The following is a 27,754-nucleotide window of genomic DNA, read 5'->3' on the forward strand; positions in this document are numbered from 1 at the left end:
AAATGCATTCTGAATAAAACCTACCGCCATAACACTGTAACACTGCTGAGCATTAATCCTTTAAAGAGGACTTCCTGATTTGTCATAAACCTGAATAAACAGATGTGCTTGGTCCCCAGGGCCATTAGCTTTTTTACTTCGGGAGTGGAAGGGACTTTCACAGGGTATGTTACTAAAACCTTGTTTTAGATACTATTGCTGAGAAACAAACCATTTCAAAATTTAGTCGTGTAAAATATCTGTTGTATTACGGTTACAGGTTCAGTGACTCAGGACTAGGACAGGATATAGTGGGGAAAACTTCCTCTGCTCCATGCTGTCAGGGGCCACATCTGGGAAGGTGCAATGGCTGGGGAATGTGATGGCTGGGGACTGGAATCATCGGGAAACTCCTTTGTTCTCATATGTGGCCCCTGACATGGGATGACTTGAGCACTGAACTTAGCAGGAGTGTAAATCGGTGTCTGCATGAGTCCTCTCCATGAGATGTGTTTCCCCCAAACTTGGCAGCCTCAGTCTAGTTGAACTTCTTCTAAGACAGCTCACAGCTCCAGTGTATGGGTTTCCACGGACAAGGCAGAAGCTGCATTGCCTTTTGTGACCCAGCTTTGGGAATCATGTCATGTTGCCATCATATATTCTACTGGCTGAAGTAAACACAAGTCCATCCAGCTTTCCTGGGAGAGAACATCCACCCCATATCTTGATGAGAGGAGTGTTTTTGCAGGACTGTTTTGTTTTTGATAGGAGTTTTGCAGCCATTGTTAAAATACCACACCCCTAATTCTTAGAAACCGAACCCTAGAACCCAACAGAATGAAATCTTACCTTAACTCATTTCATCACCCTTTGAGACTCATTTTTCTTGACATGTATTATTCGCTTTTCTTGAGGGGAGAATTGGATCACCAACACCCCCTCATGCCTGGAATATGCTGGCAACATGGTGGCAGGAAAACCTCACCCCCATTTTCCTGAATTCAGCTCAACCTTAGATGATGCCAATTTTGAGAGAAGAGCCCTTGGCACCAGATTTCCGTTGGAGCAGTAGCAGGAGGCCTTCTTAACGCAGCAACAGAACCCATGTTAGGAAGCCAGGGCCAAGCAGTTGAGCCTGGAGTAACAGCCGACGACCGAGCAAGCGTGCCCAGAGCAGTGACACCCCCCAAGCTTCCACCTGCCCCACAAATGCACTCCTTCTCTGTAGGATCTTGGCAGCCGGTTTTTGTGCTTTTGCAAGTGCAACGGTTTTCTGGAAGGACTCAGGGCAACAGGCAAGTGGGCAGTTTCCTGGATTCAGATCATTTAGGACATGTCATTTGGGGCTAAGGGACTGTTTCTTATACATCAAGGAGTTTTGTAAAATAAGGTGGGTGGATGCCAGGACCTTGTGTCAGGGCCCAGAGATCTTGGGACTTCAGACTAACTGGCACCAGGGAGCTGAGAGGTCAAGATATGGAATGCTGGGATTCAGATGACACCCTGGGCTCTGTCCAGCGAGACATCACAGCAACTCTAAGGGACCCACAGGAACCAGCCACGTTGTGTCCCATTTCCACTGGTGTACAAATCTTGGAATGAGTGCCCAGAGGTGGTTCTTCCTGCCCTACCCGCCTGGAACCGACGTTCTGCAGTGCACGTTAGGCCATCAGCTGTGGCCAGTCATCCTGTGCTCACCTTGCCTCGTGCTGCCTTGAATGACTTGCCACGTGGGAGAGAAAGAACCACCTCCACTCCCCACCGTGGCACTCAGGACCAGTTAGCAGAACCAGTACCAGCCTTCTTAAATGTACACCATTCAGGATACAGCAGGATCACTAGCTAAGCTTATTTAAAGAGTAGTTGTTGGGCTTCCCTGGTGGCACAGTGGTTGAGAGTCCACCTGCCGATGCAGGGGACGCGGGTTCGTGCCCCGGTCCGGGAAGATCCCACATGTTGCGGAGCGGCTGGGCCCGTGAGCCGTGGCCGCTGAGCCTGCGCGTCCGGAGCCTGTGCTCCGCAACAGGAGAGGCTACAACAGTGAGAGGACCAAGTACCACAAAAAAAAAAAAAAAAAAAAAAAAAAGAGAGTAGTTGTTATTAATGATAATCATAGGTAACCTCTGTGAGCCCTCGTTGTGTTTTGGTTACCGCAAACAATGTGGGTTATTTGTTTTAATCCTCAGAACAGTCCTGAGTTTCGAGGATTAGTGTCCCAGACACTAGTACTTCTAGATACTCATTGGCCATACATGGTTACAATTAAGTTTAGAAAATGCTGATCCTTCTAAATGGTAATATAAAAGGTAATTCTCCAAGAAGGGGATATATGTAGAATTTTACAAACTTCTTTAATCATAAAACAGCTGGGATAACTGATAGTTTAGAAACACCAGTTTGAAACCTGAGTGGGTCACCATAAAATATGTTTAGTGTTCTATGAGTTCAGTCTAAGAGCTATTTGGAAACAAATATAAGTCTAAATCATTATAGCTGGATTTAGTGTAACTGTCTTTGAAAATAGTTACTGGGGATGTACCAAGGATGGCCTGGTGACTTCTGGAAGTAGCTGATGGTTTGTTCTTAGAAATCTGTTATCTGCTCCACAACTCTCCAAAAAAAGCCTGCTTGCATCACAGGAGCAAGGAGCATCCCGTGCTCCCCACACCCAGTCATATTGTACAAGGTGAGGAATCTGAGAGTGAGGATTTTGAGCCCATTCAGATGTTCACAGCCTGTCCTGCTGCTGAGCACCCCATTCCCCAAGAGTCTTGAAGGCTCTTTCCTGAGTGCCATGCCGGAGCCCAGGACTAAGGTGACCAGCCATATTTTAATCCCCAAGATCAATATAAGCTCCAGTTTCTTCCTTCATGCTGTTTGTTTTTTATAAACTCACATCCTAAAATACACCCCTGTTACCTTTGTTCTTTCTGATATCATCAAAATATTTCAGGAGACAAGCCTACTTTTGCAGCATTTACACATCTTCGGTGCAACCCGCTGTGTGTTCCACCATATGCCTTGGAGAACTGCCATTTGTGGTTAGTATACTTCTAGCTTACACTTAGCTCTCTGTTGATTCTGCTTGAATTTAAATGACCATGCGTTTTTTAACTGTGGCAGATCAGAAAAGAATTTTTTCTCCATATCACATCAAGTAAAGGTAGTCTTAGTTAAACTCAGTTGTCAACACCTTCCTCAGATTAGGCTTTATTTTGAAAGCATCACCTGCATAATCGTTAAAGTTAATTTATTCATTAAATCATATATGCATATATACATATAAAATGGTGCCAGGCATAGATCTGAGCAATTTACAACTCACAACTTAAACTGCACATTTAGTCGTCTATGAGGCACTACTATTATTATCCACATTTCATATTTGAGGGAAAGAGGCACAGAGAGGTTAAGTAACTTGGCATGAGGTCTCCCAGCTGGGAAGGGTTGGAGCAGGAATTTGAACACAGACAACTTAGCTCCAGACTCTTTACTCTTACCAAGGAATTCTTAGCAAACAAACACAGTTGTATTTGCCCTTTCTATGACCAAGGGGTTTGATAAGCTCAAAGCATTTTCAACCAAAATAGCACATGGTCAGTTACTGTGTTAGTTTCTTACACAACTCTTCAGGAGATGGCTGGAAACCTTCCTTACTGATAAAAAGTAAAAACGGAGCCCTATTTCATTTTTATTATTATAAGACTGAAGTGAAAAAATTAAACTAGAAAACATTTAAATTATTTAAAATAGAAGCTCCTCGATCCCAAATCATTATTGAAATATTACAAAAGCTAAAGTCTCATAGGTATATTATACGTGCTAGGATGTAATTTTGGGGGGTTGAATAAATTTATTTAGAGAAAAATCTATGTTATGCAAACCTGATATTTACTCCTCCTTCTTTTAACTCCTGACTCTTACAAACAATAATATATAACAGAAACAGTATTTTTATTTGAAAACTTTTATTTCAAGGTCAAAATCTCTTTGGAGGTTTAAATCTTATTTTTACATAAACATAAATCTGTCTTGCATTTTGAAAAGATTTTAATTCATATCAAGAGATGCCATAAAATGGCAGGTATTAAGCCCCACCAAAAGTGAATCCTTTCTTAATACCTGCTAGGTTAAAAGTTTTCATGTCTAATAACATTTCTTAACCACTTTTTTTGTACATCTTAGTTTCTTTAAATATATTATAGCTGTGAGATCCAGACCACCGAAAACTCTAATATTTTAGATTTATTTGATTTCTAGTTATGCTTAAAACTTACCTAATTTTCCCTGTAAGGTAAAGACCTCCTAGTACAAAACAAAACTGATGCAAACTTGGGGGAAAAAAAGGTTTTTGTTTCTCTGTGGCAAGTTTTTCCTTTTTTTTTCTCATTCCAATTATAACGGTAATTAATTAAAGAAATTTTGAAAGATACAGAAAATACATACATTGGGCTATTTCCTTACAGTGATTTCCTATGCATGGGGCTTTTAAAATATAGTTGTAATCATAGTACATTTATAATTTTGTATCCTGCTTTTTTCACATAGTATATTACAACCATGTTATGTGCACTCTTCACAAACATTATTTTTTATTGCAGCATGAGTGTCATACTTATTCAGCTATTTCCTGAGGTTAGGACATGCACAATATATTCCATTTTTAATGTTAGAAATAATGCTGCCATGAATGCCTTCCTGTATTTAGGATCATTTCCTTAAGATAGATTCTTAGAATCGATAATTCTTGAATTACAGAATATTAAAGGATATTAGTATTTTGAAACTCTTGATACAGATGGCCAAATTACTTTCTGAGATGATTTTAACAGTGTACATTGTCTAGCAATTTCCTGCCTATATTTGATATGCTTTTTAGTGTGTGTGTGTGTGTGTGTGTGTGTGTAGATCAGAAGCCAGACAAGAAATTCAGGCAAGGCTTTATTGGGGCCCCTGCTGCAGCCGGGGGCGGGTGAGGACAAACAACAGGTTCGCTTGCTAGCTTGCTCGCTGATAGGGGGCAAGCTTGTTCCTTATATGGGGTGAGGGTAGGGGTGTGTCCAGGACTGGGAGAGCATGGATATTGACCAGATCCATTGCTGCACAGTGGAAAGAGATTGAACCTGCCCTCCAAGGACCTGGCTCTTTGTCCTGACTCTACAGCTAACTGCTGTGAGAACATGAGCAGCTAACTTACCTTAACGTTCCTTGTATAATGGGGAGATTGGGCCAGACCAGACACGTTCATTTATTTATAAATCTTTGCTGAGCGCTCTTTGGTTCTTGATGCCAAAGAGATTAGAAAATGTGAGTGCAGTGTCCTTTCTCAGGATATTACAACCTCCTGGGGGACAAATATGTGGAAGCAGAATCACATGACGTTTAGGAGTACGAACTACAGAAGCAACTGATCAGTCCTACTTATTAGCTGTGTAAGCTTGAGCAGTGAGAGCCCTCTTCGCTTCGGTTTCCTCATCTATGAAAAGGGGATAATAATATCTTTCTCACAGGGCTGTTGTGCAGATTGAATGAGACAGTCGTTAGTGTGCCTGGTGCGGTATGTGTCCAGTAATTGTTAGGGTTGCTTTCTTCTCTTTTGTTGCTGATATGAATCTAATATATTTGGTAAGTCTTAAGTGGCAGGGAGCACATGTGCGGAGGCATGGCTTCACAAAAGAATATCGTGTGTTCAAAGAATGGGTCCTGGGTTCTGAGCACTGAACAAATGTGGAAGAGCAGTAAGCAGCAGGTGCAAGGTCAGGGTCACGGGCCACAACGAAGGTGCTTTTCAGTTCTAATAGGCCGTGGTAGCCACTTCACAGAGGTGGATGGACCTCCCCCACCCAAAATTTGTCTCGATGTTGATACTGATGATGCCACGTGCCTACCAACAGGATATGAAGTTTTATTACTCACATAATGAGACTTGCTGGAGAGAGCAGGACAGGTTCCCCAGCAGGTCTGAAAATGGCCTGAGAGAGCTGGGAGGGACAACTGGCTTAGTGCTGTGTGGTGCTTACACCAAGGGAGGAGGCACGTGGGCCTTCTGATTGACATGAAAGCATCAGCAGTCATTAACCCAAATTGTTGTCAGACTTCACCACACGGGTTATGGTTTTATGATGGACAGAGGGAATCACAGTGGCTTCTTCCCTTCTTAAAAGTAAAAGCATTCTCTCTGGACCCTACCTCTCCCCACCCCTTTTTGCTTTTTCCTCTTGTTCCCACCTTCTCCAGTCCTAGCTTAACAATAGTCTCTGCTCCAAATGCTCTCTCCTCCTCCTGTTCTCTTAAAGCATCTGCAATCAGGTTTCCCCCGCTGCTCCTTGGAAACCGCTCTTGTCAATGTGATCACTCACTTGCCTAAAAGCTGCTAAATCCTATGGTCCTTTCTCAGTCCCCATCACACCTGACCTGTCAGCGGCACTGGGCACAACTGGTCATCTTTTCCCTCGGCTTCCAGGATATCAAATTTGCCTCCCCTTTTTCTTTGGCTAGTTCCTTCTCAATTTCCTGACCTCGTAATGCTTGGGGTGGCCCAGGGCTCAGTCCTGGGGCCTCTGCAGTCCTCTTGTCTGCACTCACTCTCTTGCTATAAATCCATCTGGGCATGACAGCTCTCAGGAGTGTGTCTCCAGCACCCACCCCTCCCTTGAACCCAGGTTTGTATGTCCAGCTACCTACTCAGAGTTCATACACTCCAAACGGAGTTCTGCGCTTCCCCGTCACTCTTGCCTCTTCCACGGTCTTCTTCATCTCTCCTAATGGAAGTGCCATCTCTCTAGTTGCTCAGGGCCCAAACTGTGCCATTATCCTGGAGTCCTTCTGTTACCGACCAGGGTTCTTGGCCTTCCTTAAGCAGTAGAAATTGATCAGAAGCCAGACAAGAAATTCAGGCAAGGCTTTATTGGGGCCCCTGCTGCAGCCGGGGGCGGGTGAGGACAAACAACAGGTTCGCTTGCTAGCTTGCTCGCTGATAGGGGGCAAGCTTGTTCCTTATATGGGGTGAGGGTAGGGGTGTGTCCAGGGGTCAGGCCAGAAGGGTGGCTTAGGTGGTCTGCCCATGCCTTTGGTGGTGCTGTGTGCAGGGGGCATGTGCAGTCCCCTGCTTTTGCTCCCGGCTCTTCAGAAGTGGCAGTTGGGCTTTTTGGTCTTTTGTATTTTGTTCATAATTTGCCCCAACCACACATGCACACAGTTATTTTTAGTCCCTTACAGTTTCTTTGTATTTTGTTGCTCCAGGAGACATTTGTCCAGGTATAAGCACTGCAGCAAAGGGTCACAGGCCCCAGCCTGGCTCACTTCCTCTTTTTTTCTCTCTCTCCACATCCAACCTGTCAGCTGCTCCTCTGGGCTCCACCTTGAATTGATAATCCAGAATCTGGCCCCTCCTCACCACCTCCGCTGCTCCCACCCCGGCCCACGCCACTGTCTTCTCTTCCCCTGGATTTCCGTAACAGCCTCTAACTGGCTGGCCTCCCCGCCTCCACCCTTGCCCTCCTATAGTCTTCAACACAGCAGTCAGAGCGATGCTTTTGAAAAGTAATTCAGATCATACAACACATCTGTTCAGAGGCCTGCAGTGGCTGCTCGCGTCACTCAGTAAAAGCGAAGTCCTTCCTCTCTCCTGCCAGGCCCTTGGGAGCCTCACCTCTCCTCGTCCACGCAGCTCTAGCCACTCTTGATCTTTGCTATTTCCTGAATGTGCCAACCTTGCTCGTGTCTCAGGACCTTTGCATTTGCTGTCCCCTCTGCTTGCAATGCTGCCCCTCCAGATATCAACATGGCTCACCACCACCTCCTACCGGTCTTTGCCCAGGTGTCACCTTCTCAATGAGGCCTCTCCTGGCCATCCTGTTTTCAATTGCACCCTCCCTCCCCATCACTGTCTACCCTGTATTGTTTTTGCTTTTTAAAACTTTATTTCAACATAACTATACTTACAAGAAATACACTCATATTGGTAATTAGAACACAATTTAACTTATCCTACACAATTTGGACCAGAAAACTTGGTACATGGTTTGCTTTAAAAAAGAAAGAAAAAGCATTTGCAATCTGGTTTATTTTTCATCTATTACAAACGTATATAAAAGATCCACCATCAAATGCTGCTAAAGCAAACAGCATGAACCCTGAGAAATTAAACTTTGGTTTGTCTCTGAAAAATAACACGTATTGCACTGTAAAAGTTTATACAATTGGTGCAACAAAACATTGCTGTAATGTTTCAATGCCAGTTCACCAATTTCGATTACTAATGTCTATCCTGTATTCTTGTTTATTTTTCTTTGTAGCATTTATCACTTTCTAGAATAATATATAATGTATTTACTAGTTTTGTTTCTTGTCTGAGGGCAGAGATTTTTGTCAGTTGTCCGCTAAAAACACAGCGGGGGGGATTTGAGGTGTTCTGTGTGTGAAATTTTGAAAAAACATTTAATAGGTGTCTCTTGTCATTTGCAACGTGGGACAGCTTGCGCGCAGAAGACAGCTGGTTGATTTGATTTTTCTCTTTCAGTAAAGGTACATCCTAATCCAGCAGCTGACCAAAGAACCTGGTGGAAAGCAGCTTGAGGCTCTGTGTGGCAAATTATGCTCTACAACTTGCCAGGCTGCACTATGCCAAGAAAGTGTAACTCGGCAAAGCTTCTAGCCTCTGGCAGAGATTTCTCAGGCTCAGTTGAGTGAGCGGCAGTGGCAGGGAGGGGGCAAGAGAGAAATACATTTGGATCCTACTATACTGTTGGGTGCCATAAGCCAGAAATTGAGCATCTTTGACTTTTGTAATAAAACCCCTACATCAATCGTTGGGGGTACCTACTTCTTTGGCCAGAGATGGGAAGGTGCAAAGGAAGGAAAATAGAAAGCAAAGGACATAAATACTGAATAAGAGAAGAGAGTCACGTCAGGCAAGAAGCAAACTAGCAGCTGGGAACTTTGTCATAGCTGCTTCTCCCTTAAGGTTTGCATTGCCCGTTTGGGTCTTAGTTTTATAAAAGGTTACCTAACGTGTCATAAGGCAGTTTTAGCAATTTGATTCCACAAATGCTCCCTTCTCTTGAAAATAACCTTACTGTCCTTTCTGAAACTCAGCATTGGAGAAATCTGACTACGATTTTTCAAGTTCTTGCGTAAGGAAATGGGTTACTACATTCTGATGTAAACCTCTTTTTTTCCTCATTCAAAAACTGTGCACAAAAAGAAAATACCGACAAGTACCTGTTGAAATGTGTGAAATGCTTAACGTAACCAGAAGTCTTTCTCTGTAACGGGGAGTAACTTTTGTGTCTACATCTAAGCAGACTGTGAAAAACAGCAGCCATTAGCCAAAATTGTTGACATCAGCCTCAATAAAACAGGTGGAGAAATGAAGCGGGAAGGACAGCAATGTCAACATTTCACAATCAGTCACCCAAGAAGCATCAGATTATTTATGTGCTTCCAAACAAGGTGGTTTGGTCCATTTTGGAGACCGCACAGGCCTTCAGCTTGGGATGCACCCTGACTTTTGTGGATGAAGGGAAATGAGTTGTAAGAGAGGCGGCAGGACCGATCCTCCAGCCTTTTTGTGTCTCTCGTATTGAGAGTGGCCATCTGTCCCTGGAGGACAATTAGAGCAGCAGCTGGGCGTGTTGTGCCATCAGAGTCAAGGGTCTCTCCTCCTCGGACCAGGACACAGCAGATTTGGAGGTCACCGGGAGTTTTAGGAGACAGCCAGGTCGGCCCTTGATAGCTGACGCTTTGACAGACTCCAGTAAAGCCAGGATTATGCAGCTTCAACTGGCACGTTGGTGGGAAAGATGGCAGGGTCCCACCCTGGTCTCTCATTTCTTTTGCTGTCATGGGAATGAGTTTGCAGTTGAGTCATATCTCTGTTGTCTTTCTCCTCTTTCAGGACTGAAAACCACAAGCACAGTATAGCAAACACTAATGGGGCGGTTCTTAGGCAAAGCAACAGAGATTTGGCAGTATCGGGGAAATGTTCAGAGTTCATAGGATCAGACAGGCTGGGCTTAGCAGCGTTGATAAAAAAAAACTACCACTTTGATTATCATTCAGCAATTTGGGATTTGGGCTTTTTCACTTAGTATTTCTAGTTTTTTCACTTGCAAACAAGAATAGAGAACCACATGTAGGATGCCACAGCAAAAACCACAGTGAAAATCTCCGTGCCCCTCTATCCACTGTCCTCTCATAAGCATTCTCTCCATCTTTCTCTCTCTCAATCAAACACACACACACACACACACACACACACACACAGGTGTGTATTTCAAATACTGAAATAATAACTAGTAAGCATACATTTAATATACCAATATCCAGCAATTAAAAATATTTAAGTATGACCCAGGGAGAGTGAAAACAAAAGGAACAGATTTCTTCCCAGCATTCTGGGCGGAATGAATGACTGCAGCACATTGCTGGGTGTCTCTGAATCTGGGCTGGATTTCACAGTTTGTAGCTTTGGGGAAATAACCCCAGAACCTCAGATAGATGTGTGGGCAATACACTGATGGTTGAAGCAAGAAAATAGAAGAAACCTTTTAAAATTAGAAGTCATTTTGTTGGAAGGCAAGAAAAATAGACTGCAAAAAAAGTGGGTTTGTTTATTTTCATGAGACAAAACTTTCATGAGAGCTAACGTTGGATTCATGCTAGTCACTGGAGGTATAGCTAGTAGAAGAACTCGGTGGGGGCCCCATTTTAAAAGTCTGTAATAAGTCCTCTAGGAAGAGAGAGGAGGAATGAGCCCCGTGTCAGCTGTGAGCGGTTTCTACTGCTGATCTGCTGTGACAGGAGGGCCAGGGATTTCCATGGGAAGAAAATCAGGAGAGGGACTTCCCTGGTGGTCCAGTGGTTGGGACTTCACCTTCCAATGCAGGGGGTGCAGGTTCTATCCCTGGTCAGGGAGCTAAGATCCCCACATGCCTGCCACTAAAAACCAAAACATAAAACAGAAGCAATATTGTGGCAAATTCAATAAAGACTCTAGGGCTTCCCTGGTGGCGCAGTGGTTGAGAGTCCGCCTGGCGATGCAGGGGACACGGGTTCATGCCCCGGTCCAGGAAGATCCCACATGCCACGGAGCGGCTGGGCCCGTGAGCCATGGCCGCTGGGCCTGCGCGTCCGGAGCCTGTGCTCCGCAACAGGAGAGGCCACAGCAGTGAGAGGCCCACGTACTGCCAAAAAATAAATAAATAAATAAAAATAAAGACTCTAAAAATGGTCCACATCAAAAAAACTTTAAAAAAAAAAAAAAGGAAGAAAATCAGGAGACCTGATTCCATTCCCCAGGACACACCCGTTAGGACCTCGGTTTCTTCATCTGTAAAAATGAGAATAATGATTCCCGCTTTACCTTCCTCATAGAATAGAGGTGTCACCGAACCAAACTTGGGTCCACTCACCCACGCGCCGTAAAGCCAATCTACTGACACCAGGTTGTGGTGAAGGAAAGTGCGGCATTTATTGTAAGGCACCAGACAAGGAGTCCAGGGCAGCTAATGCTCAAGAGGCCCAAACTCCCCAGTGGGTTCCAGAGAAGCATTTTTAAAGGCAAGGTGAGGGAGGGATGTTGCAGGGTATGTGATCAGCTCGTGCACAATTCCCTGACTGGCTGATGGTGAGGTAACAGGGCAGTGTCCCAGGGGTTAACATGATCAATCCTCACCCTCCAGCCGGACTGGGGGCTACATGCTCATGGTCATCATGTAGTTAACTTCTTTCATTTGGTAGGGGCTTCAGTATCTGTAAAGTGACGCAGGAATGTACATCAGATACTGTTATCTGTGTACTTCTGGGAGGAGCTAAAGATTCTGTGACTGCCATATGGCCGATTTACTGTTTAAATTGTTTCCAGTTCTCCTAGCCCAACTGCTATTTTTGTCACTACATGTTCACATCCTTTCAATCATTAATTCTTGAGCCAGGCTTTTTTTGTGTGACTCAGGGGAAGCCTTGGAGACTACATCTTTTCTACAAACAAGAGGCAGGCAGAGGACATGGTGGGGGGGTGGGCGGGGTCTGTCCTGGGAAGGCCCCTAGGGTTCTGCTTGGTTACAGAGATACCATATAATATAGTCCACAAATATACAATGGTACTTTTAATATTATTCTAGTCCTGAACTTGGTTGTGACTCTTAGGGCCTCACCCTGGGGCAGAGTCCCCCTGTTTCCAGTACCCCTTCTTGTGATACCAAAAATCTGATAGCTTGGCCAAAAGAAAACCCCAAAGGGCATGGCCCCTGGATTTTATATCAGAGATTCAAAAGAGTAAATTGACTAGATGAATAGGTAGTGATGATAATAAACCTCTATAGTGGTACTTTGACTTCACGATATCTCATAGCCATGGACATTCATTCAGCAAAATTTAGCAAGCACCTACTTTGTGCCACGTTTGAGGTATGACACTGGGGTTTTAACTGTGACCTGAGCACACACAGTATCTGCTCTCATAAAGTTAGCAGTCTGGGGAGGGTCGAAGGTAACAATTTAAAAATCGTACTGCTAGGTCATGGTTATATATTCTTAAGGTGGCGGGAAGAAAGGGTGGAGGGTGAGGCTGGGAAGGTGGCAGGGGCTGGACCACGCAGGCCCCTATAGGCCATGGTGTGGATTTTTGCCTTTAAGAGTCTATGGAGTTCTAAGTGGCATGATGGGAGGTGAGGGAGGGGTGGGCGTGAACAGAAGCATTTTCACATTCTGTGTTTGAAAAGGTGTTGATTCCTATGGTGGGGTGGTTTTCAATAGCATTTACTCCATTCATACTTCCCTCTTCTCTGATAATCCCCCTGAATTGAAGCACTCGAGATTAGTGCAGTGGTTTTCAATGTTAGGAGCACATTTGAATCCTGAGAGATTTTTTTTTTAAAGCCCAGGCCCATCCCCAGAAATTTGGATTTCATTGGCCTCAGGTGGAGCTTGAACGTGGCTTTTGTTTGTTTGGGCATTTGTGTTCCCCAGGTGATTCTAATGATCAGGTAAGGCTGAGATCCACAGGTACAGAGGAAAGTACAAAACGTGTCCTCAAAGTGTGGTCCCTGGAGCAGCAACATCAGCGTCACCCGGGAACTTTTCTCAGGCAGATTCTTAGGCCTGATCTCACACTGACTGAGCCGGAAACCCTGGAGCTAGGGCCCAGCAGTCTGTGTTTGAACCAGTCCTCTGGGGGTCCTGAGATCCACCTAAGTGTGAGAAGCACACTCTGTCGAAGGTTGCAGCCAAGAGAACCTGGAGTCTGGACCTGGTTCTAGATCTAGTTGTAGAATAGCTCTGCGATGAGGGGAGGGAGGTGCAAATCATTGAACTTCTCTGACCCTCAGTCTCTTCAGCTGTGAAAAGAGTAGGTGGGATTAGGTGAGCTCAAAGCTTACCTATGATGTTAGTCTATCATCTGTGCCCACGAAAGCTAACAACGTCTTTATAATATACTTTTTAAAAATCTGTATTTTTATATAATAGAACCAGAACATAATCACTGTAGGAGGCTCAAAATATACATGAAAGAATAAAGAAGAAAATAAATGTCAATTAAAATTTCTCCATCTGGAGAGAACTGTTGCCCCCTCCCCAGTTGTTTGGTGTGTTGGAGATATTTTGGTGTTTTTCCTTCTGATATTTCTGCATGCATCTACTTACAAAACTGAAATCATGGTTCAAGAGTCTGCTTCTCACCTACCATTATATCAGGGGCATATCCCTTCATCACTAAAAGTGATTTTAATCATGTTTGTTAGTGTCTACCTAACGTACAAACATTACACGTTTATACCATAATGTATTTAACCTTTCCCCTGTCATGGATGTTTAGGCCTTTTCTCATTTCTTGTTGTTATGATGAGGAATATCTATCTACCTACCTATTAATTCTTTGTCTGAAGACCTTCTTAAGAGAATCCTAGAAATAGAATCATTGGATCAGTGCACGAGGCATTTGGTACATTGCCAACTTTTTTCCCCAGCAACGGGCCACTTCTTAAAAACACCGTCAGTCTGCTGGCGAGCTGTCCTCGTGACACCCTCACCAGCATCAGTAATACTGATTTTCATTTCATATACTGCCACAAGGCAGCAGATGCCTACATCTACAGGGTAGTATTGGTAGCAGGGGTATAGCTCAGGCTTTCAACACCCAAGGGGGGACTCAGACTCAAGAGGTGGAAGTGAGAGGGGCCCCAGGAGGACTAGGAGACTGTCTTGGGGTTGATGATGACACTTTCAAAAAGCCCTCCTTAAAATGTACCACGGGGGGCTTCCCTGGTGGCGCAGTGGTTGAGAGTCCGCCTGCCGATGCAGGGGACGCGGGTTCGTGCCCCGGTCCGGGAGGATCCCACATGCCGTGGAGCGGCTGGGCCCATGAGCCATGGTCGCTGAGCCTGCGCGTCCGGAGCCTGTGCTCCGCAACGGGAGAGGCCATAACAGTGAGAGGCCCACATACTGGAAAGAAAAAAAAAAAAAAAAAAATGTACCACAGGAATTTACGTGAAGTCTATGAAAGGATTGTAGATGGATGGTAAATCACCTTTTCTAGAAATTGGTACTAAAAAGGCAGACTGTTGTGGTCCCCAGAGGCCAAGATGTGGGTCTGCCTGAAGCCAGGTGGAGAAGGGGCCTTTGATTAGACTAGCTTCTGAGGTCGCCTATGGATTTAAGATGCTAGATTACTAAAGTCAGAGAAGAGAGAAGGGTGTCCTTTCTTGCACCGTCCTGGGCACTTTATACGTACACATGCACCCCAACGGGCTTCATTTCCCCATGTTTTCCTGCCCAGTGACCCATTCGTGCTTCCTTGTCTTCATCTGACAAACTTCCACTGCCGTCTCTTTACCTGATTCTTTCTTGGATCCAGGATCCTAATCATAGAGACAAAGAAGAGTGAGATGCCATGCATAGAAAATAGAATCCAACCCTTATTTATAAAAAAGGAAAAGGGAAGTGGTGAGCTTATGTCACCATTTATTTATAGCCCCACCTTCTAGAAGTATCTTAAGTCATGGCTGCTTTGGCAGAGGACTCAGGGAGAAAAGAAGTCTCCTCTTTAAAAACCAGACCAGGGAGCACCAGCCCTGAGTTGTTAACAGGTTAACAATGGGGAAGAGAGTAATTCTGGCATTTAATTCCTGAATATTTTAAAATGTGAACTTCATTTGGATGAGAGGTAGTTTAGAGGGTGGTTACAAGCATAGATTTACTGTTATACCCAAAAGAACTGGCACAGGTGTTCAAACAAAAACTTGTTCAAGAACATTCTTAACAGCACTATTCACAATAACCAAAAGGTGAAAACAACCCAAATGTGCATCAACTGGAGAATGGATAAACAAAATGTGGCACATCCATACAATGGATTATTATTAAGCAGTAAAAAGTAATAAAGTGCTGATAGATGCTACAGCATGGATGAATCTCGAAAACAAGCTAACTGAAAGAAACCAGGCACAAGAGACCATAGATTGCATGATTGCATTTACATGAAGTATTCAGAATAGGCGAATCCACAGAGAAAGCAGATTAGCCATTGCCAGAGGCTGGAGGGAGAGGGGAATGGTGAGTGACTGCTTAATTGGGTAAAAGGTTTCATCTTGGGTGATGGAAATGTTCTGGAACTAGATAGTGGGACTGATTGCAGAACTTTGTGAATGTACGTAATGCCACTGAATTGCTGAATTATACACTTTTAAATTGTTAAAATGGTAAATTTTATGTTACGCACATTTTATCACACACACACAAAATAAACTTATTCTTGGGCGGTGTCGGGGGGAGGGGGGGAAGCATAGACCTAGTCAGTTGTGCCCAGGTTCTAATCTCAGCTCTACCACTTACCAGCTGTGTGACCCTGGGCAAATCACTTAAACCCTCAGTTCCCATTTCCTCTCAAAGTGGGGGTGACTGTAACAGTACCTACCTCAGAGGGTTATAAATCTTAAATAAGCCAACATATGCACTTAGGTATAAAGCAGTATGAGCATTTGCTTAGCATAATGCCTGGCACAGAGGAAGCATGCTGTAAATATTTGTGGTATTAATCTAACCCCGGTATTCTCAACTGGGGGCAGTTTTGCCTCAGGAGAAATTTGGCAGTGTCTGGAGAGATTTGTGATGTCACCATTGGGGGATGCGACTGACATCTAGTGGGTGGAGGTCAGGGATGCTGCTACCTATCCTACAATGCACAGGACAGCTCCTCCACAACTAAGAATTATCCGGCCCCAAATGTCAGTAGTTCCAAGGTGGACAATCCCCGATTTAAACGGAGCGTGTCGGGACATGTGCTTCATCTAATGAATATATGAATAAAAATACGTCAGATAGAAATTTTTGTTCGAAAAAGACTGCCAGCCTGTCTCTGTGTATAGACAACATGTGTTAGACTTTGTGAGGATATAAAAGAAACCCAGCCTCAGTCCTGGAGGGGCTTGGATAAGAAGAGCTCTGTGTGTGGAGGGCTGTTTAAGAGGGAAGTTTTTACCAAGAGACTTTTGTCATCATTTTTCCCTTAATAAGAGGTGATCTGGGGTCCTCCACACTTCTCACAATAATGCTTGCTCAAATGCTAACACTTAACAGTTCCCTATAAAGACGCATCTTAAGTGAGTGAACAGTGTCTGTTCACATATCTGAATGTGTCTTGTGTTTGGGTAAATTCTATTGAACAAATATCTGAAAAAGAAATCACTGTCAGAAATAAAAATTACTTGTTATAAGTAAAGGCACAGACACACAAAAAAATATTAAATCTTCTTGTATTCAACCACCCACACACCAAAAGGTAAAGGAGACCCCTTTTGCCCACTTTCCATTTAAAGAGTTATTTTATCAGATTCCAAAACCATATATCCATATACTTAGTCTAGTTTGGATCACAGAATATCTTCTTACACAGAATGACTCGCCAACAAAAGGTCTGTCTTGATTTGCTAGCAGTGAGGTTTGCGAAAGGGACCCTTATTCCTCCTCTCTGTCCTTTTGCCTTCAGGCTAAGTATTGGAAGACTGTTAAAGGCATGCCAAACCTTCAGTCAATCCCTGTGTGTGGCAGATGTCCTTTAGGATTGGGCGATGGGAAGGAGGGCTAAGGAGTGTGGTGGAGACCATGAGGAGGGCAGACCCCTGGAGGTTCACACCCTTGGAAGCTAAAGCATGGGGATGCATGGGGCAAGAGACCCCACTCCATGCACCACCTTTGCACACCTTCCTCCATAACTCTGGTTTCCTGTATGTATAAGTGCTTTCAACAGCTTATTTAGTGCTACTATGGCAGGGAATCTTACTAGACCCTTTTGGAGGAGGAAACAAAGGTGAACCAGACATAGAACATGTCACACGCAGTTCTCAATATGGCAGACCATAAGACCTGTTATAAATCACTCTAATAAAGTGATAAGTGCAATAAGAAAAATGTGGGGAAAACACTATGAGATTCCAGAGGAAAGTGTTTGCCTACAGTGGGGAGTTTGGAGAAGTCTTTTTGGAGAGGGTGGCATCTGAGTTCAAATGTGAACATTGGTGGATATGTAGATGTGGAAATGATGCTGGAAAATGCTAAAGGACAAAGCAAACTACCAAGATGGGAAGTTGACTATGTCGGAGAAGAAGATTTGTAGCATTTGTGGCAGGGAGTATAGGGAAATAAATAAGATGGATAGATTGAGATGAGCTCATGAAAAACCCACAATGCTAGGACGCAGTCAAGCCATGGGGCATCACTGACATTTTCTGAGCAGAGGTGGAGTGGTGACTGGACTAAGACAGCTGTTGTGCAGCTGTGTATAAGGTGGACTGGAGAGATGTCAAGGGTCTGAGTTATTGTGAGGCAAGAATAGTAAGAAGAGGCCAGACTTGGCCAATATTTCAGATAAAGCATTTGGCAAGACAAAGTGAAGGAGGCAGCCCTGCACGGCTTACCTAGGCTCTTGGACATGGGGTTCAGAAGCACGGGTGCTGGATGCAGATGTTTTGGGCTCTAGTCCTGGCTCTGCTGCTTAAACCCACTGCATGTCCCTGAGATACCTCTTGATGTCATAATCTCTTCACAAAATGGAAATAAACGTCTTGTTTTACATACTCATAAGAAGAGTAAATGAGTAAGTGCACTTAACACATTCTGAATCTCACCTGGCATAACATAAGTTAATGTGCTCAAAAGCCCACTGTAAAAGTTGGCTGTTATTTTTTTTTATTTTGTCGGTACGCGGGCCTCTCACTGTTGTGGCCTCTCCCGTTGTGGAGCACAGGCTCCCGACGCGCAGGCTCAGCGGCCATGGCTCACGGGCCCAGCCACTATGCAGCATGTGGGATCTTCCCGGACCGGGGCACGAACCCGTATCCCCTGCTTCGGCAGGCGGACTCTCAACCACTGCGCCACCAGGGAAGCCCTTGGCTGTTATTATTATTGAAAGTAAAGAGAGGATGGACTTCTGAACCAAGTTGGAATGACAGTAATTGCGAGGAATAAAGAATTACACAAGGAAAAGATGGATCTTTTATTACTCTCCCCAAGGCTGCTTGGAGGCGCTGGAACATGGGGCCACACAGAGGATGGGGTGAGATTCATGGACAGTCCCATCTACATCATGGTCCAACCATCTATGTCCTTGTTTTCTAGTTCCAAAAGTATTGATCTTACTGTCTGGCACTAGCTGCATTAAACTTTGCCAACAGATTAGGAGTACTCCTAAGACATAATGATTTCCTCACTTCTATTAATGCAGAGACCTGGGACCAGAAAACCAGGGTCCCAGGGGAGACCATCAAACGGATGCTTTTAAGAGCAAGGGGAGGGCATTAGCTTGGATACTAACAGAATTAACACGGAAAAAATTTTTTAAAGAAAAAAACTATGATGTTTTGGTTTTAGTTAAGGAATCTTGTCTTTGTATGGAGGGAGCTGTTTGTGGTTGGGTCGGGGGAAGATGGGGGTATCCAAAATAAGAGGCAGGATGGGAGCAAGACATCCTGCCTCTTATTTTGAAACTCTGACTGCAGAAACCAGAGCTGAAATGCTATACCATTCTCTTATGCCTCATTCAGTGGTCAGACTGTTCTAATTTAATGCGTGCATAAGAATAAAAATTAAGCTTTCCAGTGCTGGGGCAGATTTTTAAAAAAAAAAAGACGCAGGCTTTATCCCCTATAAGATTAAACATTAGGGTTTAAAGGTTTAATCTGCTGGAATTCAGCCCAGGATGGGGTTCAGAGCCCCAGAATAATTGGATACAGCCTCAGGCTTTGAACATCAGAGCTGGTTGGTGCATGTGTGTGTGTGTACGCGTGCATGTGTGTGAAATATGCTAAGGAGTGTTTGAGCTTGGCAATGAGCTGTGGCAGGAGGAATAAAGCTGCCTGCCCCTGCCTCCTGCATTGGTTCCTCAGTGGCTAACTGGATACAGCTTCTGGGGGGTGCCATGCTCATGAATGTGTGCTATTGTTCCAGGCACACGTCGGCCTTAAGAAATAGCACAGAACAGCCCCGTCCTTATTCAGATGCAGAGCCCCCTCCATCACTCAGAGCGGCCCTTCCAGGTCACATGCCCGAGGCCTCTCTGCAGACAGGACACAGCTGCCTCTAATCTGCTGCCTAACATTAGCCGCGGTTCAAAAAACCTGACAGCTCTGAGCTTCCCAAGGCTCCGCAGAGGAAGCTAGAAAGATCTGGGATCCGGGCACTATGTTCTCCGAGGAACTGTGGCTGGAAAATGAGAAAAAGTGTGCTGTGGTTCGCAAGCCTAAGCAAGGCAGGAAACGCCAGGAGCTTCTGGCCGTGGCCTTGGGGGTGAAGGTGGGAGTCAAAGGCAGCTTTCTTTGGCCCCCTCTCAAACTCTTTGCCTGTCCACAGATCTCCTCCCTGGTCCGAAGGGCCGCCCTCTCACACAACGACAACCACTTCAACTATAAGAAGACACACAACTTTAAGGTAAGGGAGCCTCTGCTTTCTTCTGTTATTAAAGGGCAGGTAGAGAGCTCCAGTTTATGCTTTCCACCTGGTCTTTGATGGTAAAGTAACGAGACAGCAAACTCCTCTGCTTTCCACATTTAGTTACTTGTTTTGAATCAAATCAAACGGGAGATTTCAGAAGGCAGTTTGCTCAATGCCGATGCTTAGAAACACCTATATGTATGTTAACTTAGCTCCGGAGAACTGGGCCCATTTCCTCCTCACATTCCCACGTCCAATGAAAGAAAAACAGAGCATGCCCAGTCTTTGGCATTTAGAGATCATCTGGTGAATATCAAGCAGTACTTTTCCGCTGGGAGTAGCAGTAAAGAATATTGTTATCTCTGAGCAAGTGAAAACAGTTGCCCGTTTCACATTTTGTGTTTTGTCTTTTGTTTTCGGGGATGCTAACTCCTTTGGTTTATGTGTAGACAGCTGTGAAAGCAAATGACGACAGGAGATACCATCCAGTAGCTTTTGTCTGTGCTCTGGGTGCAGGGGGCACCCTGGCAGCCTTACCAATCTCCTTCTGGTCACAGCCATGGTCCTGCTCACCAGCCCAAACAAAAAGATACAGAGAGCTGGTGGCGGTTTAAGTGGATTTTCCCATGTGAATTTATAAACTGGAAATACTGCTATCTTCATTTCAGACTAGCGGTTGTAGAAACGGCCTGCCGTCAGAAAATTACGCCTCTTTCCTTTGCCCTGATGTGTTTTCCAAGAAGCTCTGGGAGGAGGTTCTGATGCCAAATTGCCTGGCTTGAGATGCCATTGAGTGCAGGAGAGACAGGACGGCGTTAGAGGTTTTACCCCAGCAAATGGGCTGACAGTGTGGAAGTTGGAGAGAGTGGAGATGAGGGATCCAGGAAGAAAAGAAGAGACAGGGGCAGCTAAATGTAAATTGTATTCTCTTTTAAAAACTCGTTTCCCTTAGGGCCAGTAGCCCGAGTAACAACTGGAACTAGATAACTCTTTGTCAGAAGTGACCAGGGAGACGTAGTTTTTTCTGTTGCTTTCCTATCCTTCCTACGGACAGATGTGTGTCTATTAAATATACATTTGTGTTAGTTTGGTCTGTTTGCCCTGCTTCTGTTTTTAGAAAGCAAGCAGCTCAGGCATTTACATGCTATAATTGACCTGAGGCATGGAATTTATTCAGCTCTCCATATTTAGCATGAGGGTGAAGAATTGCATTAGATAGGTCCTCATCCATGCCAAGGCTTTCGCTATTTCTCTCATCACTGAATAGTGACAGGTCTAATTTGGGGCATCACTGAGTAGAGACGGGTCTAATTTATGTTTTTTTCTCTTTCCTCTCTTTACCCTAATTTTTTTTTTTTTTGCCTTAAGAAAGTATTTTTCTGACTTCTGGCAGAAATCCCTGACTTTTTGCATCCTATAGAGGTACTACCATGAATGGTAGGATGGATCTTGGCCTTGCAGATTTTTTTTCCTTCCTCTCGAAAATTCTGATTCTTTTGGCTTTGAGATACAATTGGAATTGTGCCCTACGCAGTTATGTGTTTACATGGGCTAGCTTCTCTCTGTAGATACTCTGAGTTTGTGTGAAAAATACCCAAGTGTATTTAGTTGACTGATAGTTTCAAAACTAATTTCAGTCTTTTTAAATCTTAGATCTCTGCATGGGACATAAAGACATTTAAAACAAAAAGTTAGTTGAATCTTACTTTCTTAAATAGTTCTGTTGCTAACATGAGCTATATTAATTGTTTATCACTAAAAAACACCAACAGCTTTTTAAATGTTTGCTTTAAAAGTCAGTATCTATTAACTATATCTATTAACAATATCTTTTCTAACTTACTGCTATTAAAAGAAGAAAAGGCAGAGAACAGACAGGTCGTTAGAGGGGAATAGACAAGCCAGACAGGAGCGTTTCTCTTCCGTGTTTTAAATAGACATCTTTGAGACATAACAGACCCTTGAGTCGCTGTGTCAGTTGACTGTGGCTTTCAATGGTACCGCTCGTGCCACTGTCCTTAAGAATGAGTGGCTGAGGCAGGAGGAGGGATGGCTCTTTCTGTCACTCCTTTCCCCATCCCCGCCTCATTCAGCCCTCTCCTCACCCCCCAACCAACTTTAAGTGGGAACTCTGCATGGTCTGTAGAAGAACATTCTAAAAGCAGGTCCCTGCTATAAATAGAGCAGTGGGGTTTTAGTAACATGCCACTGACCTAACAGAAGAAAGAAAGGTCTTATCAAAGGCCCCCGACATCTGCTTGGAATCTGTTTTATATCTTAAATTTGCAGTAAGTTTTTATTTATATTAACTTCTAGTAGGCTTTGTTCTGAAACTTTCTTGATTTGTAATTTGGGTTATTATTGGAGGGTATTATGTGTCTGGCATAGAGAAAGTGTTTAAAAAGAACAAATAATCACATTTTCATGCTTATCAAGAAATGAGCCTTGCAAGGCTCTGTCTGCGCTCTCGCCTAGAGGCCTCCTACCAGAGAGTCAAATCTGCTAGCAGATCTTGATGCCTCACTTCAGAACAGGATTTTCTGCCCCAGTCAGGACTATTCCCCGGTAAAAAGCCCTCTCCTCACTCTCCCCAGGAGCTTCATCACAAGCAATGAATAGATAACCTATAATGAAAAGGATCTGAAAAAGAATACATACATATATATATACATATATATATATAAAATATAACCGAATCACTTTGCTGTACACCTGAAACTAACACATCTTTGTAAATCAACTATACTTCAAATTAAAAAAAAAATCCAATACTTACAATTTTAAAAGAGAGCAATGAATGGAAACTCCTGACACAGTACAGGTTGGAACCCCTCCCGCTGTGCTCTTTGAGAAGGCTTCCTGTCACTGCTCCTGAGGGCATATCTACTGCCCTTGCTTTCCAAACAAAGCGTGTCTAGGAAAAGCTGAAATTCAGCTCTGGAAACGAAAGGTTTCGGAAGCAAATTAAAGTTGCGCCTCATTTCCATGCAGTAATTATATACTTTTCAACACTGTATACAAATGCGATTGTTGCTGATTTAAATCCTAAATTCTCAGGATTACTTGTACATACTAGGAACTAAGAGTAGTTGTTGAAGGAATGATGACATTAGCAGACTCCTCTCTAGAATGAAAACTGTTTGATATATAGAAAAGCCGTTTTGTTATTGAACGTGTTTTATGTCCGCATCTCTGTTTATCCATGGGACTGAAAGAGGCACTCTCCCGTAGGTAGACTAACTCTCTTTTTAGAGGATCTGCCCTAAGAACACCTTATGGCTGAGCTCTGAAACCCTCGAGAACCCTGCAGCCCCATCAGTCTGGATAACTGTCCTTCCTTCCCCACTTAGCACAGTGATGAGGTAGCTGTGGCCAGCTTGGTACTCCTGGCCACAAAGTGCTCTTTGGCAAGGACCTTAATTCTCTGAGCATCAGTTTCCTCATCTGTAAAATGGGAGTGCTGTAAGGTTTAAAGAATACATGTAAATCACTTAAGGTCACTGGCACCCAGTAAGGTTGGCTACTATTATTACTTTATTGTTCATCTTTTCGTGTCTCTCATTTTTCTTGAGTTTTGATGTTTAGCTTTCTCTGTCTCTGTATTTCTTATTTTCGACCTTCACTTCTTCCTGTCCTTTTTTCTATCATCTCTTTCTTCTTCTCAGCATGATATAATTAAAAAATGAAAGAACATTCCAGGCAGTGCAAAGGACATGAGTCAGAACTTGAAATTAGAAATGAGCCAAGGGTGAACAGGGTACAGGGAAGATACCATCCAGGAGAGAGAGTTGCTCACTGCACATCTGGAGAGTCAGCTGGGGCGGGTCGGGTGGCCACAGCCTGCTGACCCATTGGCACTTTGTGTGCTTAGCCCACTCACGCTCTCAGCCTTCCCAATCTGCATGTGTGTGTACATCGCTCACTCCTTTTCCTGAATTCTCTCCCTCCACCCAGGTACTTCAGGGGCGCTCTTCTCTCCCTATATGCAATATGCACGGAGAGCAAAGGTCCAGAAAGTTCTAAATGTTAAAGAGCAGACCACCCGATCCCGACCTCACCTGTGTTCCCCATCCCACCAATCCCTCCCCCAGCCCTCCCCAAGGCCTCCCCTGTCCATCTTCCCTTCAATCCTCTTCTATCCCCATCCATCCCTTTCCCAGCCCTCTGCCAGCTTTACTTTCATCCATAGCATTGATCACCAGCTGACATTGTACACATGTATTTATGTGTTTGCCTTCCCCTTATCAGAAAGAAAGATCCTGCTGGGTGGGGGAAAAGGGGTGGAGATAGAGACTTTTGTCTGTTGTACTTCCTGCAGAAATCCCAGTGTCTCAATCAGGGCCTGGCCCAGAGCCGACTGTCAGTGAATATGTTGACAGGATGTGTAAGCAGGTATCTTCTGACCCTGCCTACCTAAGCTTGCACTTTCCCTCCTCACTCCCCGTCCCACAGTTTGCCCTCATTCGGGGCTTGTTGTGCTCCAGTCCTTCCAGGTGGTGGGTAGCAGTCCTTGCCAGGGTCACCAGCAGTGCTACCCGGTATCTTATATGCAGGCAAGCGGGGGAGACACGTGCCCAGTTTACTCCTATTGTCCCAGCTTCCTGTGTGGTGACTCTCAAAAGTGGCCTTGACTGGGCTTAAGTTAAACGGTTGCCAACTTGCCCTTTTACGTCCCCCACTCTCCATAGACGAGGCTGCACCAGCAGAATCCTTTTCCTGCAGTACACTGTGTGTACATGTGTGCTCGTGCAGCACCTCCCACCCCTAAGATTCTGGGGGCCAGGACAAGCAGTCCAGGAGGCTGAGGGTGTGTGGCAGGGTGTGGCAGCACCACGACCTCCCAGTTTGGGTTTTGTGGCTCCTTGACGGTTTCTATGCCTATCATCAGTTTCTGCATTCTTATCAATCTGGTGGTCATTTGCTTTGCAACAAGCCATGTTTGCTTCCCACGTGCAAACCCCTTGCTTTTCCTCATCTTTGTTGGCCTCATAAAATTGTGCCAGCACTTCACCCCCGATACCTTGCCCACCCTGCATTCTCACGGGCATGCAGGGGTCCCTGCCTGTCCTGGTCCCGCTTCCGTGTGTCTGGGGGAAAGGGTGGTTGGATTTTGCACCTGCATTTTGGCACAGGCAGAAATCACTTCAGAAATGGTTGTGAGTTTTATTTTGTTTCTTTTGTTTAATAATCAGAAAAGGCTGTTTTGGCAGAAGCAAGTCCGGAAGGAACAATTCAAGGAAAGGCTAACTTCATCACCTTGAATATAAAATGAGGGACTCAGAGTGAGACTGGAATAAATAGGCTTGGAAATACTGGGCTTTATGAAGAAAATAAGGCTTCTGCTCTCAAAGTGCTATGAAGATGAGTCATTTTTATCTACTGTAGCTTGGCTCCCCCGTTATAGTTATTAGAAACCCCTTATTTTCAAATAATAGAACCCTTGGAAACCATCTTAAGTGAAATAATAGGCAGGCCTCATAGAGCCCCCAAGGGACTGCTCAGAACTCAGGCAGGGAGGAAGCAGGAGCTGGGGGGTACACCTGGACCCACTGTCTCCTTCTCTACTCCCTCCCTCCCTCTCTTCCATTCTCTCCCTCCCTTCCCATCATTTCATTGCTTTCTACTCTCATTGTTCTCTCCCTGCACAAAAATATCTTAGTCCATATGGTCTGCAGGATATGGCTGATGGTAACTCCCTGGTTTACATATTACGAAGACCAGCCACAAAATCCCAATTCTAAATTTCCAGAGAGAATCGGAATAGCCTGACTCAGACCAGGTGTCTACTATGCTCAGATAACTCTGGCCATGGAGGTCACCCCCTCCCCGTAAATACATGGATGAGGCTATAGGATGTCTGGAGGATGGATGGTACCCAGGTTATGTGTGAATTGTAACTCCCAGCTAGATAGCCTGGAGATGTCAGCTGTAATCCTTTCCTCCTTGTTTTGAAGAATTCCACTTAAAGTTTCACATCAAAGTCCAACTCTTTCCACTGGGTTCTGCTTGAAGGAGGTCATGAAGCTACTCTGAGCCTCGATGTTATTATTAATATTAGTATCTGAGAGCCTGGGCATTCTGCAACACAAGTTAGTCTTGTCATCTGTTTGGGTATAAGGAAGAGTCTCTATTCTTTTAGTTCCATCTTTTACAAAGTGTACCCATTGCTGTTGTACCATTTTGGAGCTAGGACTAGCCTCAGCAAACCTGGGAAGTAAATGAGGTTTGTGTCTGGCAAACTCTCCACCCTCTTCACCTGGATTGGTTCTCCTGCCCCCCTTCCATTGCTCCTAGCTGCTGAGTTACTCCATGGAACCACCCTGCTGAGACCTGCCAGCCCTAGTTTCTAGATCTTAGCTTCTCCTTCTCCATGTCATCTGGAGGCTTTGCATTCTACAAATTGGCTACACATGAGGGTTAATTTGAGCTATCACCTGTTTCCTGACAAAGCAGCCTGGTAGGTTGCACGAAAACCCTTTCTTCTTTGATTCACCAAGATTTACTATTACTCCACAGATAGTACGTGCTCATTTTAAAAAGGGCTTGTTCATGAAAATGACAGCTAAATTAATCTAGTAGTCGTGTTTTAAATGAGTCCTCTTGAGACAAGCGGCACAATGCCTTTCTGCAATGGAATTTCATTCATGGCAGGGATTTTGGCCAAGTGAGGAAACAAGTTTTGGACAAGGCTGTCACATAGGTGAGTACCTTCTCTGCCTGCCAGGGTCTGACCTAAAGCTTATCTTATACCTCCTTGGCATGTTTTTATGTAAATACTGGGACACTGTCATTGTAAATCCTTTACAAACCAGCAGAGCCTGGTAGAAAGAAAATAGGCTTTGACAGCTAACCCAACAGAGACTCCTTGCTTAGGCCACACACCAGGCAAGTGGCTTGGCCAAGGTGTTCCACAAATGTAAATCATTTACTAACAAGTCTGGCCCATATAAAATGCTCAGTTGTTATTAATTTTATGTTGAGTTTTTTTATGCCAAAGAACATTTCATTCCAAGGGACAATTCTAAATGACTAAATGGCTGATTCTGGCTTTTTAAGTCTAGAGAAATACTCCTTTTGTGTTTTGTGGAGAGAAAAAAAAACACCAGTGATCACTGTACGTATTAGTTGGGTATAAGTTCTAAGAAGAGCTAACTATTTAGACATTCTTTTTTTTATTCAGCAAATACAGACTGAGGGCCAGTTATGTGCCAGGCACTGCCAGGTACAAGAAAGATGGTGGTGACATAAGAATGTGAGCTCTTGGGCTTCCCTGGTGGCGCAGTGGTTGAGAGTCCGCCTGCCGATGCAGGGGACGCGGGTTCGTGCCCCGGTCCGGGAAGATCCCACATGCCATGGAGCGGCTGGGCCCGTGAGCCATGGCTGCTGAGCCTGCGCGTCCGGAGCCTGTGCTCCGCAGCAGGAGGGGCCACAACAGTGAGAGGCCCACGTACCGCAAAAAAATAAAAATAAAAAAAAAGAATGTGAGCTCTTCCCCTGCTAGGTGGTTCTCAACCAGAGCAGTTTTGCTCCCCAGGGGACATTTGGCAATGGAGACATTTCTCATTCTCATGACTGGCATCTAGCAGAGGCCAGGGATGCTGCGAAACATCCTACAAGGCCCAGGACAGTCCCCACCACAAAGAGTTATCGGCCCCAATGTCAATAGTACCAAGGTTGAGAAAACTTGCAGTTGACAGTGGGCGCCCTGGCGGTCTTTGAGCGGGGACGTGTCAAAGGATGTTGGTGCTGATGCCCTCATCAACCTGAGAGGAAGTCAGCCAGCATAAGGATATCTCATTATATGCAATAGGGAGAATCCCAAAACGCTTTGTGGCAGTCAGTGTTTTAG

At 44.5% G+C, this 27,754-nt stretch overlaps 1 protein-coding gene across 1 annotated transcript in view; it reads left to right on the plus strand.

The window, feature by feature from the left end:
* CHN2 (chimerin 2) overlaps nt 1-27,754 on the plus strand; it is a 317,587-nt gene that overhangs the window by 264,151 nt on the left and 25,682 nt on the right. Inside the window, exon 7 of the mRNA XM_024755088.1 lies at nt 19,825-19,902. Within this exon, the coding sequence (XP_024610856.1) occupies nt 19,825-19,902 (78 nt within the window). The remainder of the gene's footprint in view (nt 1-19,824; nt 19,903-27,754) is intronic.

This window comes from Neophocaena asiaeorientalis, unplaced genomic scaffold (assembly GCF_003031525.2).
Source record: "Neophocaena asiaeorientalis asiaeorientalis breed wild unplaced genomic scaffold, Neophocaena_asiaeorientalis_V1.1 scaffold36, whole genome shotgun sequence".
Lineage (NCBI taxonomy): Eukaryota > Metazoa > Chordata > Mammalia > Artiodactyla > Phocoenidae > Neophocaena > Neophocaena asiaeorientalis.